General features: G+C 43.8%; 1 protein-coding gene across 1 annotated transcript in view; it reads left to right on the forward strand.

Moving 5' to 3' along the window:
- Window positions 1-14,942, forward strand: part of mtap (methylthioadenosine phosphorylase) — a 306,586-nt gene that overhangs the window by 192,732 nt on the left and 98,912 nt on the right. Inside the window, exon 5 of the mRNA XM_070857020.1 lies at window positions 6,840-6,942. Within this exon, the coding sequence (XP_070713121.1) occupies window positions 6,840-6,942 (103 nt within the window). The remainder of the gene's footprint in view (window positions 1-6,839; window positions 6,943-14,942) is intronic.

Below are 14,942 nucleotides of genomic sequence, written 5' to 3' on the forward strand. Positions count from 1 at the left end.
ACATAGTTGTAAAAATTCTCCAAATCAGGGCGAGAGCAGGAAGCAGCAGTGACACAGTCATCAATGTAACGGAAAAAGAGGTCAGGGAGGAGGGCCTGAGTAGTGTTCAACATATTCAACAAAAATACAGGCATAGTTAGGACCCATGTGGGTTCCCATAGCAACAACCTTCATCTGGAGGAAATGAGTGGAGTTAAAAGAGAAGTTAGTCAAGATGCAAACAAGTTCTGTCTGGCACAGGAGGGGTTGGTATATGAGGATTGATTGAGTTGCTGTTCAAGGAAGCAGTCCATTCCGATGATGGATCGAGAGATAAACAGTTTGTACATCCGTAATTGGGAAACTGAGGTTAGAGTCAGTGGGGAGAAAATCTCCAAAGGAGATGAGGTCAGTAATGGTCTTGGAAATGATAGCTTGGTGTTCAGGAATGGGGTCACGGTTCAGGGGGCGGCAGGAAGAGTTGTCAGAGACTTGGCATTCAGCCTCAACAAGGTAGGAGATCCTTCCTTTCTGTCTTGCAATATTTACTTTGTTTAACAGTTGTAGGTACAATGTCGTGAAAATTATGTTGAAGATGTCCTATAAATGGATTCAGTAGCCAGACAGAATTATGGGTTATACTTAATGGCTAAAAGCTGTGAATGGCTGTGAGAACAATGCATTTCCACAGAATGGTGAGAGACATAACTTCAAGGCCATAAAGCAGAGATGGTTTAGAAACAGAAGATAAACAGGTAACTCCTTCCTTTGTTGTTTTGGAGACTTTTGAAGTTAAGGGAACAAATTATCAACTGACCTGTCTTGAGTCCTGAGATTATCAGCAACCGGGTGACCGAGATAAACTTACATGACTGGGATGATCAACACCAAAAGAAGTAAACTCTTTTGACGCATAAGTCACTTAGATTTGTCAATTGAATAGAACAACAACAACTTGTATTTACATAGCGCGTTTAACATTGTAAAACGTCCCAAGGTGCTTCACAGGAGTATTAGAAGACAAATAATTTGACTTTGAGCCACGTAAGGAGAAATTAGGGCAGGTGACCAAAAGCTTGGTCAAAGAGGTAGGTTTTAAGGAGCGTCTTAAAGGAAGAAAGAGAGGCGGAGAGGTTGAGACAGGGAATTCCAGAGTTTAGGGCCGAGGTAACAGAAGGCACGGCTACCAATGGTTGACCAATTATAAAAAGGGTTGCTCAAGGGGGCAGAATTAGAGAAGCGCAGATATCTCAGGGGTTTGTGGGGCTGGAGGAGATTACAGAGATAGGGAGGGTCGAGGTCATGGAGAGATTTGAAAACGAGAATGAAAATTTTGAAATCTTGGGAGCCAATGTAGGGTCAGCGAGCACAGGGGTTATGGGTGAACAGGTCTTGGTGCGAGTTAGGACACGGCAGCCGAGTTTTGGATGTCTTCAAGTTTACGTAGAGTAGAATGTGGGAGGCCAACCAGAGGTGTGTGGAATAGTCAAGTCTAGAGGTTACAAAGGCATGGATAAGGATTTCAGCAACAGATGAGCTGAGGCAAGAGCAGAGATGGGTGATGTTACAGAGGTGGAAATAGGCGGTTTTAGTTATGTCGTGGATATAGGTCAGAAGGTCATTTCAGGGTCAAATATAACACCAAGGTTGTGAACGGTGTGGTTCGGCCTCAGACAGATGTTAGGGAGAGGGCTGGAGTCAATGGCTAGGGAACGAAGTTTGTGGCGGGGACCGAAAACAATGGCTTCAGTCTTCCCAATATTTAATTGGAGAAAATTAAAAAAGGGAGTTTCTTTGGTTTCAAGAGTACACAAGAGGGTGTTTTGACACACTTTTAGATTTTAAGTTTTTCCAGCTTTTAGGATTTCTTGTTTAGTTTAAGCATTTCTTTACTTAATTATATAATTGTTTTAATAATCTATACCTAGTGTTTGTAAAAAGTATTTCTAATAATCGTAAATACATTTATGACAGAGGTTGCAAGAGCAGTAATGTTGAGACGCAAAATGAATGTATTAATGGTTGTAGACCATTAGAATTTTGTATTGCAGTGCCGCAGATGCAACAATAGAGAGTAAAACTACTGTAACCCACTTCCCTGCTTTAACCTCTCCTTACCATCCTAGAGCCCAGATTTTGTTGGGTAAGGGAATCAAGGGATATGGAGCAAAGATGGGTAAATGGAGTTGAGGTACAGATCAGCTATGATCTAATTGAATTCCGGAACTGGCTCAAGGGGCTGACTGGCTGACTCCTGTTCCTATGATCCTATTAGAGCCAATATCGTCTCTCACAACTGGGAAAATAGAAGATTGGGAAAATTTTAAACGACAGCAAAGAATGACTAAGAAAGCAATAAAGAAAGGAAAGATAGATTACGAAAGTAAACTTGCGCAAAACATAAAAACGGATAGTAAAAGCTTTTACAGATATATAAAACGGAAAAGAGTGACGAAAGTAAATGTTGGTCCCTAAGAAGATGAGAAGGGGATTTAATAATGGGAAATGTGGAAATGGCTGAGACCTTAAACAATTATTTTGCTTTGGTCTTCACAGTGGAAGACACAGAAACCATGCCAGAAATTGCCGGTCACAGGAATGTGGGAAGGGAGGACCTTGAGACAATCACTATCACTAGCGGGGTAGTGCTGGACAGGCTAATGGGACTCAAGGTAGACAAGTCCCCTGGTCCTGATGAAATGCATCCCAGGGTATTAAAAGAGATGGCAGAAGTTAGAGCAGATGCATTCGTTATAATCTACCAAAATTCTCTGGACTCTGAGGAGGTACCAGCGGATTGGAAAGCAGCTAATGTAATGCCTCTGTTTAAAAAAGGGAACAGACAAAAGGCAGATAACTATAGGCCGGTTAGTTTAACATCTGTAGTGGGGAAAATGCTTGAAACTATCATTAAGGAAGAAATAGCAGGACATCTAGATAGGAATAGTGCAATCAAGCAGACGCAGCATGGATTCATGAAGGGGAAATCATGTTTAACTAATTTACTGGAATTCTTTGAGGATATAACGAGCATGGTGGATAGAGGTGTACCGATGGATGTGGTGTATTTAGATTTTCAAGAGGCATTCGATAAGGTGCCACACAAAAGGTTACTGCAGAAGATAAAGGTACGCGGAGTCAGTGGAAATGTATTAGCATGGATAGAGAATTGGCTGGCGAACAGAAAGCAGAGAGTTAGGATAAATGGGTCCTTTTCGGGTTGGAAATCGGTCGTTAGTGGTGTGCCACAGGGATCAGTGCTGGGACCACAACTGTTTACAATATACATAGATGACCTGGAAGAGGGGACAGTGTAGTGTAACAAAATTTGCAGATGACACAAAGATTAGTGGGAAAGCGGGTTGTGTAGAGGACACAGAGAGGCTGCAAAGAGATTTAGATAGGTTAAACGAATGGGCTAAAGTTTGGCAGATGGAATACAATGTCGGAAAGTGTTAGGTCATCCACCTTGGGGAAAAAAAACAGTAAAAGGGAATATTATTTGAATGGGGAGAAATTACAACATGCTGAGGTGCAGAGGGACCTGGGGATCCTTGTGCATGAATCCCAAAAAGTTAGTTTGCAGGTGCAGCAGGTAATCAGGAAGGCGAATGGAATGTTGGCCTTCATTGCGAGAGGGATGGAGTACAAAAGCAGGGAGGTCCTTCTGCAACTGTATAGGGTATTGGTGAGGCCGCACCTCGAGTACTGCGTGCAGTTTTGGTCACTTTACTTAAGGAAGGATATACTAGCTTTGGAGGGGGTACAGAGACGATTCACTAGGCTGATTCCGGAGATGAGGGGGTTACCTTAGGATGATAGATTGAGTAGACTGGATCTTTACTCGTTGGAGTTCAGAAGGATGAGGGGTGATCTGATAGAAACATTTAAAATCATGAAAGGGATAGACAAGATAGAGGCAGAGAGGTTGTTTCCACTGGTCGGGGAGACTAGAACTAGGGGGCACAGCCTCAAAATACGGGGGAGCCAATTTAAAACCGAGTTGAGAAGGAATTTCTTCTCCCAGAGGGTTGTGAATCTGTGGAATTCTCTGCCCAAGGAAGCAGTTGAGGCTAGCTCATTGAATGTATTCAAGTCACAGATAGATAGATTTGTAACCAATAAGGGAATTAAAGGTTATGGGGAGCGGGCGGGTAAGTGGAGCTGAGTCCACGGCCAGATCAGCCATGATCTTGTTGAATGGCGGAGCAGGCTCGAGGGGCTAGATGGCCTGTTCCTAATTCTTATCTTCTAAAGATGGCAGACAGGCCTAATTGAAGAAGATTACAGATTTTTCTGGTTTTGGAAATGTTGATCAAGAAGGTAATTTTTAAACTAAGTGAACGTTTATTGCTTTTGAATGAGAAGTAATTGGTTAGTTTTACAAACACCATTGATGGAAGATTCAAACAGTACTCATGTAGTGAGTAGGGAACAGTGAATTATATCCTTTTAGATCTCATCAACAAAGATTATCACTTGTTATCAAAGTCTTCCCAACAATGGGATAAATGATGCTCCAAAGTTATCCATTGAATATTTTGGATTATGAATATTATTGGGCTGGATTTTCGGCAGGTTTGCGACCAGGTTTTTGCCGCGATTTGACCCTCCGCAGCGAAAACCTGGTCGCAAATCCTGGGCGGGATCCTCGGGTACCTGTTTGCGGCGATGCTTCCAAGTGCTGCCAGGGAGAGGTGCGCTGACGTGCAACGACTCTGATTGCGTTTGTGCCTGAGTTTCGGCACTCTCCCGACCTGTACGCCGTGCCCAGAATAGCGACAGGTCAAACCTGTCGGTGCAGCCTTGCCAGCAGCGGTAAGTACGAAAACCTGAAAAAAAAAAGGTCAGTTAAAGTTTTTATTTTTAAATTTTTTTGCAGCGATTACTTAGTTATGGGTCTTGTCAATGTTTTTGGAATTTTTTTTTGTATTCCCCCGCTGTCCCAAGGCTTCTCTCGCAGCGCTCCCGGCCCCGGAATAAAGTTGCCAAAGCTCGTGTTTTGCGCACGAATGCTTGTGCAACGCCTCCCTTACCTCCGATGTAAAGGCCAAATGTTCGTGTTAAAAATGGTAAGTTTCATCTATTACTACCATTTTCACCGAATAACCCCGAAAGCCAAAAATCTGGCCCGTAGAATTTAAATATTACAGATGACAGGTTGAGATTTAAGAAACTCATAGGGTGTGCTCCCTGCCACGTAAGATGTCTTTCTTCTCCCTTTAGACAATTGAAAATTTAAATGGAAATGTTTAGTTTACAATGTTTAAAATTGGTTACCACGCTTGAACGGAAAAAAGACTTGGACCTATTTAGTGCCTTATCGCATCTTTCAGAAACATCCCAAAATGCTTCACATAAAATGAATTAGTTTGACATGCAATGACTGTATTATGTAGGCATACAGTATCTATGTTGTGTTTAATAAGATCCTCCAAGCAGCAATGACTTTGGTTGAGGGAAGAATGTTGACCAGGACAGTAGATCTTCTTGCTTTCAACCATTTCCATGGGATCTTCAATATCCATTTGAACCATCAGAAAAGGTCAGAGCCCCTTCGTTTAACCTTTCATTTCAAAGGACTGCACATCTACACCACTGACGATGGAGCAACTGACTGCAGAGGATATTTGTATGGTGCAGCTAGAGAACACATGAGCCACAATGATATATTCTACAACTATTTACAATCTATATTAATAACTTGGATGAAGGGACCGAGTGTAATGTAGCCAAGTTTGCTGATGATACAAAGATGGGTGCGAAAGCAAATTGTGAGGAGGACACACAAAATCTGCAAGGGGATATAGACAGGCTAAGTGAGTGGGCAAAAATTTGGCAGATGGAGTATAACGTGGGTAAATGTGAGGTTATCCACTTTGGCAGAAAAAATAGAAAAACGAATTATAATTTAAATGGAGAAAAATTGCAAAGTGCTGCAGTACAGAGGGGGCCTGGGGGTCCTTGTGCATGAAACACAAAGTTAGTATGCAGGTACAGCAGGTAATCAGGAAGGCAAATGGAATGTTGGCCTTTATTGCAAGGGGGATAGAGTATAAAAGCAGACAAGTCCTGCTACAATTGTACAGGGTATTGGTGAGGCCACATCTAGAGTACTGCGTACAGTTTTGGTCTCCGTATTTAAGGAAGAGAATACTTGCATTGGAGGCTGTTGAGAGAAGGTTCACTTGGTTGATTCTGAAAATGAGGGGGTTGACTTATGAAGATAAGTTGAGTAGGTTGGGCCTATACAATTGGAGTTTAGCAGAATGAGAGGTGATCTTATCGAAATATATAAGATAATGAGGGGGCTCGACAAGGTGGATGCAGAGGATATTTCCACTCATAGGGGAAACTAAAACTAGGGGGCACAGTCTCAGAATAAGGGACCATCCATTTAAAACTGAGATGAGGAGGAATTTTTGCTCAGAGGATTGTAAATCTATGGAATTATCTGCCCCAGAGAGCTGTGGAGGCTGGGTCATTGAATATATTTAAGGCGGAGATAGACAAATTTTTGAGCGATCAGGGAATATGGGGAGCGGGCAGGGAAGTGGAGTTGAGTCCATGATCAGATTAGCCATGATCTTATTGAATGGCGGAGCAGGCTCGAGGGGCCTAATGGCCTACTCCTGCTCTTATTTCTTATGTTCTCTGACTTCCTTTGACATTATTCTTATGACTAATATGTCACACAAAATAGAAGTGACCAAATTCCTCAGATGATTTTTCAAAGAGGATACTTTTACTTTTTTTAAATCTTAGTAATTATTATTTTGTTCAATTTTCCAACTATCGCTAACACAGGTGCTCTGTATAACTCAATAAAAGTTATGTCATTTTGTTTCATTCAATCACAGAACGACAAAGAGGCACCAGACGTACTATGATGGGAATCTAACTAGCCCAATAGGAGTTTGTCACATTCCAATGGCTGACCCATTCTGTAGGAAAACCAGAGAGGTGAGTACTACATCCTGGACTAGCACAAACAGGCATCTTACTGACTACTAAACACAGATGACACAAACAAATTTGAACATGTAATGTTATCCTTATGCCACAGAATCTTCTGACTAACTATCCACATTGAAGGCAGGCTCCAGGAAGACTTCGAGGTGTAGCTTCTAGTAGACTCAGCAAATTTAATTGGAGTTATGAATATGGTCGTCTAGTGCCATGTTACTGGACCAGTAATCCAGAGGCTGGACTAATAATCCAAAGGACCTGAGTTCAAATCCTACCATGGCAGTTTGAGAATTTGAATTTTGTTTTAAAAATGTGGAAATAAAAAAATGTTGATATCAATAACCGTGACCGTGAAGCTGTCACTTAGGGAAGGAAACCTGTTGTCCTTAACTGGTCTGGGCCTATATATGACTCCAGTCCCATACCAACGTGTCAGACTCTTAACTGCCCTCTGAAGTGGACTAGCGTGCCACTCAGTTGAAACAAACAGCTATTGCAGCAGTTCAGAAAGACCTACCACACCTTCTCAGGGCAGCTGAGGATGGGCAATAAATGTCGGCCTTGCCAGCGATGTCCACATCCCGAGATTAAATTAAGAAAATTCAAGCATGCCACCAGAAGTTCCTTCAATTTAATTTACACTGAACAGCTGTGATTGTCTTTTCAAATCCTCACATACTCTGTACGTTTTTCCCATTGATATTACCAGAAATGAGTGGAGGAGCTGTGGAAATGCTCCTATTGAGATATATAAGTTTTTAGTGAAAGATGCCTCCCAGTGAGGTCATAAATTTAAGGGCCAAATTTATTGTCCAGTCAGAGTCAACTGGTAGAAAACATAGCCTTAAACGTCTTCACAAATGAAGAAGCTATCGGTTTTGCTACCTCATATATTTGCCATCTGACATTTCAGTTAAACAAAAAAAGGGGTTCCTGAAGGACTTCATGAGTATAATTGCTGGTGGAATGGGAGAGTAAATTACAGCTGTCTGATTTTAATTGTTTGTCTGATACTCATGTTTGTACATGGTGTAACCTACTGGAAAGTCTGCTCCGGGTTACATAAAACTTGGGTGTGTACAGACCAGGCCGTGAGAGTGCTGGGAATCTTCCAGCTGAAATCACTGGACCTAACTTAATTTGTTTGTTTATTTTAATTTATTTTAAGGCCTTGCAGTGTAAGTCTGGTTCTTCCTTTGCAACCTATGTAAATTCAATTCTCAACACTTGATACAAATAAAGAAAAAGATGATTGAAAATGCTGGAAATCTGAAATAAAAATAGAAAATGCTGGAAATGCTCAGCAGGTTAGCTAGAATCTTAACAAAAAGCAACAAGTTAACATTCTGGATGGATCCCTTCCATTGGAATTAATGATGCTGGTTTCTGATGAAGTGTATATGCCTGAAATGTTAACTTGGCTTATTCCTTTATAGATGACTGACCTGCTATGTACTTCCAGCATTTATATCTCAATACACAACATGGATTTCTGCCAAGAAGGATCTAACACCAACTTTAATGCCTGTGTATCTACAGGGAGCTGTGTACTATAGGAACAGGAGTAGGCCAGTTAGTCCCTTGAGTCTGTTCCGCTATTCAGTGAGATCCTGGCTGATCTGTGACCTAACTCCATATACCAGCCTTTGCCCCATATTCCTTAATACCTTTGGTTAACGGAAAGCTATGAATCTCTGATTTACAATTAACAGTTGACCCAGCATCAACTGCTGCTTGTGAAAGAGAGTTCAACATTTCTACCACCCTTTGCATGTAGAAGTGAATCCTAACCACTCCTGAAAGGCCTGGCTCTAGTCCTAGATTCGCTAACCAGCGGAAATAGTTTATCTCTATCTACCCTATCTGTTACGTATTTAACCCTTGGCAACCTATATCACACCACCACCAGAGGGCCTACCTATTGGAGTCCCAAGGGATCCCAGCATCCCTTGGGAGCACTGTATATAAGCAGGCCTCCCATGCTGTACCTGCACTCTGGAGTTTAATTCAAGGAGCTAAGGTCACACTTACTCATTGCACACAATAATCAGTTTCATCCTTTATTTTGAGCATAATAATTGGCGACGAGGTAACGAACAACCACGCGAAAATGCAAAGAACTGTTGGTATCCTGGAGAAGTTCTCAGAAGGAGATGATTGGGAGGCCTTCGTGGAGAGACTCAACCAATACTTCGTGGCCAACGAGCTGGAAGGGGACGAGAATGCTGCCAAACGAAGGGCGATCCTCCTTATCGTCTGTGGGGCAACAACCTATGGCCTCATGAAAAATCTTCTAGCTCCGATAAAACCAACAACCAAATCTTATGAAGAATTGTGTACGCTGGTCCGGGAGCACCTAAATCCGAAGGAAAGGGTTTTGATGGCGAGGTATCAGTTCTACACGTGTCAACGGTCGGAGGGCCAGGAAGTGACAAGCTACGTCGCCGAACTAAGGCATCTTGCAGGACATTGTGAATTTGATGCATTCCTTGAACAAATGCTAAGAGACTTTTTTGTGCTTGGCATTGGCCAGGAGGTAATCCTTCGCAAACTATTGACTGTTGAAACACCGAATCTGAGCAAAGCCATAACGATAGCCCAGGCATTTATGTCCACCAGCACATGAGCACTCGATTCGGTCGCGCATGCGCAGTGCGACGTACGAGAAAGCCGGAAGTGGGGATGCGTGGAGTTCACTGCTGCTGGAGCAGATTCTAGCATTTCGATTATCTCCAGACAGCCATCGTGCAGCCCGGCACTCCGTTTTGCCCTGGTGACCTAGCAGAGGACATCAGAGGTCTTGCAGGTGCACAGCGGTGCTCCCCTTTAAACGAAGGGGAGGGGCGTTGAAGCGTGTCAGCGCTACGTGGAGCATCCGCGTAGCGCTTCGCTCCCCGCCTCAGTAGCCCCGGAACCACCCCGAACGGAAGTGGAACACGCAAGATTGTGCTCCACTTTGAGGGTCGGTAAGCCCAATTTAGCGGCCCAACTGGTTACCGCCCCCAATCGGGGCGTCGGGCAATTTCGCCCCCAATGACTTTAAACTGAGCCGCATTAAACCCGTTGAATTTAGGAACATAGAAAGAACTTAGGAAGAGGATTAGGTCATTCAGCCCCTCAAGACTGTTCCACCGTTAAGTTGGATCATGGATGATCTGTATCTTAACTCCATCTACCCGCCTTGGCCCTGTAGCCCTTAACACCTTTGCCTAACACAAATCTATCGCACTCAATTTCGAAATTTTCAATGGACCTAGTCTAAACTGCTATTAGGGGGAAGAGAGTTCCAGATTTCCACTTTTCTTTGTATGAAGAATTCCTTTATGACATCACCCCTGGATAACCTCGCTCTAATTTTAAGGCGATACCCCCTTGTTCTAGACTCCCCCACAGAGGAAATAGTTTCTTCCTATCTACTCTATCAACTCCTTTAATCATTTTAAACACCTTAATTAGATCACCCCTTAATCTTCTATATTAAAGTGAATACAAGCCTAGTCTATGCAACCTGTCCTCATAATTTAACCCTTTTAGCCCCGGTATCATTCTGGTGAATCTGCACTGTACCCCATCCTTCCAGAGGTGCGATGCCCAGCACTGAATGCAGTACTCCAGATGCAGTCTAACTAGAGCCCTGTACAGCTGTAACAGGCCTCGCACCCCTTTGTTAGCATTGTCAGCATGTGGAATTCTCTACCACAGAAAGTTGTTGAGGCCAATTCATTAGATATATTCAAAAGGGAGTTAGATGTGGCCCTTACGGCTAAAGGGGTCAAGGGGTATGGAGAGAAAGCAGGAATGGGGTACTGAAGTGCATGATCAGCCATGATCATATTGAATAGTGGTGCAGGCTTGAAGGGTCGAATGGCCTACTCCTGCACCTATTTTCAATGTTTTCTATGTATTCCAACCCGCTTAGGACAATATTCCATTAGCCTTTGTAATTATTTTTGTACCTATCCACTAGCTTTTGGTGATTTCTGTACTTGGACCCCTAAAGCTCTCTGCTCCTCCACAGTTCCCAGCTTCTCGCCATTTACAAAATACACTGCTCTTTCTTTCTTGGCTCCAAAGTGGAGGAGGATTTCCTGGAGTGCATAAGGGATGGTTTTCTAGACCAATATGTTGAGGAACCAACTAGGGGGGAGGCCATCTTAGACTGGGTGTTGTGTAATGAGAGAGGATTAATTAGCAATCTCATTGTGCGAGGGCCCTTGGGGAAGAGTGACCATAATATGGTGGAATTCTGCATTAGGATGGAGAATGAAACAGTAATTTCAGAGACCATGGTCCAGAACTTAAAGAAGGGTAACTTTGAAGGTATGAGGCGTGAATTGGCTAGGATAGATTGCCGAATGATACTTAGGGGGTTGACTGTGGATGGGCAATGGCAGACATTTAGAGACCGCATGGATGAATTACAACAATTGTACATTCCTGTCTGGCGTAAAAATAAAAAAGGGAAGGTGGCTCAACCGTGGCTATCAAGGGAAATCAGGGATAGTATTAAAGCCAAGGAAGTGGCATACAAATTGGCCAGAAATAGCAGCGAACCTGGGGACTGGGAAAAATTTAGAACTCAGCAGAGGAGGACAAAGGGTTTGATTAGGGCAGGGAAAATGGAGTACGAGAAGAAGCTTGCAGGGAACATTAAGGCGGATTGCAAAAGTTTCTATAGGTATGTAAAGAGAAAAAGGTTGGTGAAGACAAATGTAGGTCCCCTGCAGTCAGAATCAGGGGAAGTCATAACGGGGAACAAAGAAATGGCAGACCAATTGAACAAGTACTTTGGTTCGGTATTCACTAAGGAGGATACAAACAACCTTCCGGATATAAAAGGGGTCAGAGGGTCTAGTAAGGAGGGGGAACTGAGGGAAATCTTTATTAGTCGGGAAATTGTGTTGGGGAAATTGATGGGATTGAAGGCCGATAAATCCCCAGGGCCTGATGGACTGCATCCTAGAGTACTTAAGGAGGTGGCCTTGGAAATAGCGGATGCATTGACAGTCATTTTCCAACATTCCATTGACTCTGGATCAGTTCCTATGGAGTGGAGGGTAGCCAATGTAACCCCACTTTTTAAAAAAGGAGGGAGAGAGAAAACAGGGAATTATAGACCGGTCAGCCTGACCTCAGTAGTGGGTAAAATGATGGAATCAATTATTAAGGATGTCATAGCAGTGCATCTGGAAAATGGTGACATGATAGGTCCAAGTCAGCATGGATTTGTGAAAGGGAAATCATGCTTGACAAATCTTCTGGAATTTTTTGAGGATGTTTCCAGCAAAGTGGACAAAGGAGAACCAGTTGATGTGGTATATTTGGACTTTCAGAAGGCTTTCGACAAGGTCCCACACAAGAGATTAATGTGCAAAGTTAAAGCACATGGGATTGGGGGTAGTGTGCTGACGTGGATTGAGAACTGGTTGTCAGACAGGAAGCAAAGAGTAGGAGTAAACGGGTACTTTTCAGAATGGCAGGCAGTGACTAGTGGAGTGCCGCAAGGTTCTGTGCTGGGGCCCCAGCTGTTTACATTGTACATTAATGATTTAGACGAGGGGATTAAATGCAGTATCTCCAAATTTGCGGATGATACTAAGTTGGGTGGCAGTGTGAGCTGCGAGGAGGATGCTATTAGGCTGCAGAGTGACTTGGATAGGTTAGGTGAGTGGGCAAATGCATGGCAGATGAAGTATAATGTGGATAAATGTGAGGTTATCCACTTTGGTGGTAAAAACAGAGAGACAGACTATTATCTGAATGGTGACAGATTAGGAAAAGGGAAGGTGCAACGAGACCTGGGTGTCATGGTACATCAGTCATTGAAGGTTAGCATGCAGGTACAGCAGGCGGTTAAGAAAGCAAATGGCATGTTGGCCTTCATAGCGAGGGGATTTGAATACAGGGGCAGGGAGGTGTTGCTACAGTTGTACAGGGCCTTGGTGAGGCCACACCTGGAGTATTGTGTACAGTTTTGGTCTCCTAACTTGAGGAAGGACATTCTTGCTATTGAGGGAGTGCAGCGAAGGTTCACCAGACTGATTCCCGGGATGGCGGGACTGACCTATCAAGAAAGATTGGATCAACTGGGCTTGTATTCACTGGAGTTCAGAAGAATGAGAGGGGACCTCATAGAAACGTTTAAAATTCTGACGGGTTTAGACAGGTTAGGTGCAGAAAGAATGTTCCCAATGTTGGGGAAGTCCAGAACCAGGGGTCACAGTCTGAGGATAAGGGGTAAGCCATTTAGGACCGAGATGAGGAGAAACTTCTTCACCCAGAGAGTGGTGAACCTGTGGAATTCTCTACCACAGAAAGTAGTTGAGGCCAATTCACTAAATATATTCAAAAGGGAGTTAGATGAAGTCCTTACTACGCGGGGGATCAAGGGTTATGGCGAGAAAGCAGGAAGGGGGTACTGATGTTTCATGTTCAGCCATGAACTCATTGAATGGCGGTGCAGGCTAGAAAGGCTGAATGGCCTGCTCCTGCACCTATTTTCTATGTTTCTGTGACCTCACACTTTCCTACATTGAACTCCATCAGCCACAGTTTTGTTCACTCACTTAATCTATCAATGTCCTTGCAACTTTCTGCTCCCACCTGTAGTATTTATTGTGCCACCTAACTTAGTGTCGTCAGCAAACATAGATATAGAACTCTCTATTTCTTCATCCAAGTCATTTATAAATATAGTGAAAAGCTGAAGCCAAAGTATAGGTCCGGGAGGTTGGGGTAGGGACATCACTCCCTTCTAACCAATTCCCTACCCAAGCCAATAGGTTGCCTCCAATTCCATGCGCTCTCATTTTTGTTAAGGTTTAACAGATTTAGGGTAGAAATTGCCCTCCGCTGGAAACGGGGTGCACCTACCCTCTTGGATGCGTTCTGGGCAGCCTATCCAGCGAAATTCAGCTCCTCGGGGGTTTTTCCAGCGGGGCAGAAGTGGATCATCATGGGGGTGGAAGTGGGAGCGGAGCAAAGTAGCCATCACTAGCGGGGCGGAAGTGGGGGGCGGTACGGAGTGTTCGCCACTGTCAGTCATCAGCGCTGCAGTGAAGATGTCATCGCACTGATGACGTCACAACATCTCTCCCCTTCAGGTAAAGGGGAGGGCCACTGTGAACTCTGCAGTTATTTTAGTTAGGTTCACTGGGCCACCAGGGAGGGTTTCGGCCGAGCCAGCGGCCTGGTACCCAAGAGGGGGTGGCCCGGCTGAACCCGAGGGCATAATTGTCGGGCCGACCTGGCAGTTGGCTGACAAAAAAAAATAACATGGCGGTCGCGGCAGTGTATCCTCCCCTTTAAGGGTGGCCGGGCTGCTATTGCACACAGAGTGCACTGGCAGCAAAAGCTGTCCGGGACACCAACCAGCGGCGGGCCCTCTCCCGTGGGACAATTTTGGGTAAGGGGCAATTTCACGAGGGCAATTTTGTGAGGGTGTCCCCGCCAGTCGGAAAAAGGTCGGCACATGCATGCCACGATGGGAAAATGGGCGGAGCGGTCCTAGACACTGCTCCGCTCCTGAGGTAGAGCAATTTCTAAAATGGTGGCCCCTCCGTGTCGATGATCTGAATGTTCTGAAGTAAGGTCATCTATTTGAAACGTTAACGCTGTTTTTCTCTCCACATATCTGCTTAACCTGCTGAGTATTTCCAGCATTTTCTGTTTTTATTATAGCTATTTAGTAAGTCTAAAATCATTTCCTGATTTCTAATTACAATATCATCAGCATCTATCATTAAGGGGCCCACGTTACTCTTTGCCACCCTCTTTCTCTTAATATATTTGTAGAAACCTTTGGTGTTGTTATTGATGCCCTCACAAGCTTTTTCTCATATTCTCCTGTTTCAGCTCTTACCACTTTCTTTATATCCATTCGCTGTTCTTCATATCTCGCCCAGTCCAAGGGATCTCTACTGTTATTTGCCTTCTCATAATACCGTTCTTTTAGTTTCATACGATCTCTCACTTGTTGGCCAAAGTTGTTTACT

The sequence above is a fragment of the Pristiophorus japonicus genome, chromosome 1, assembly GCF_044704955.1.
Source record: "Pristiophorus japonicus isolate sPriJap1 chromosome 1, sPriJap1.hap1, whole genome shotgun sequence".
NCBI classification, from domain to species: domain Eukaryota; kingdom Metazoa; phylum Chordata; class Chondrichthyes; family Pristiophoridae; genus Pristiophorus; species Pristiophorus japonicus.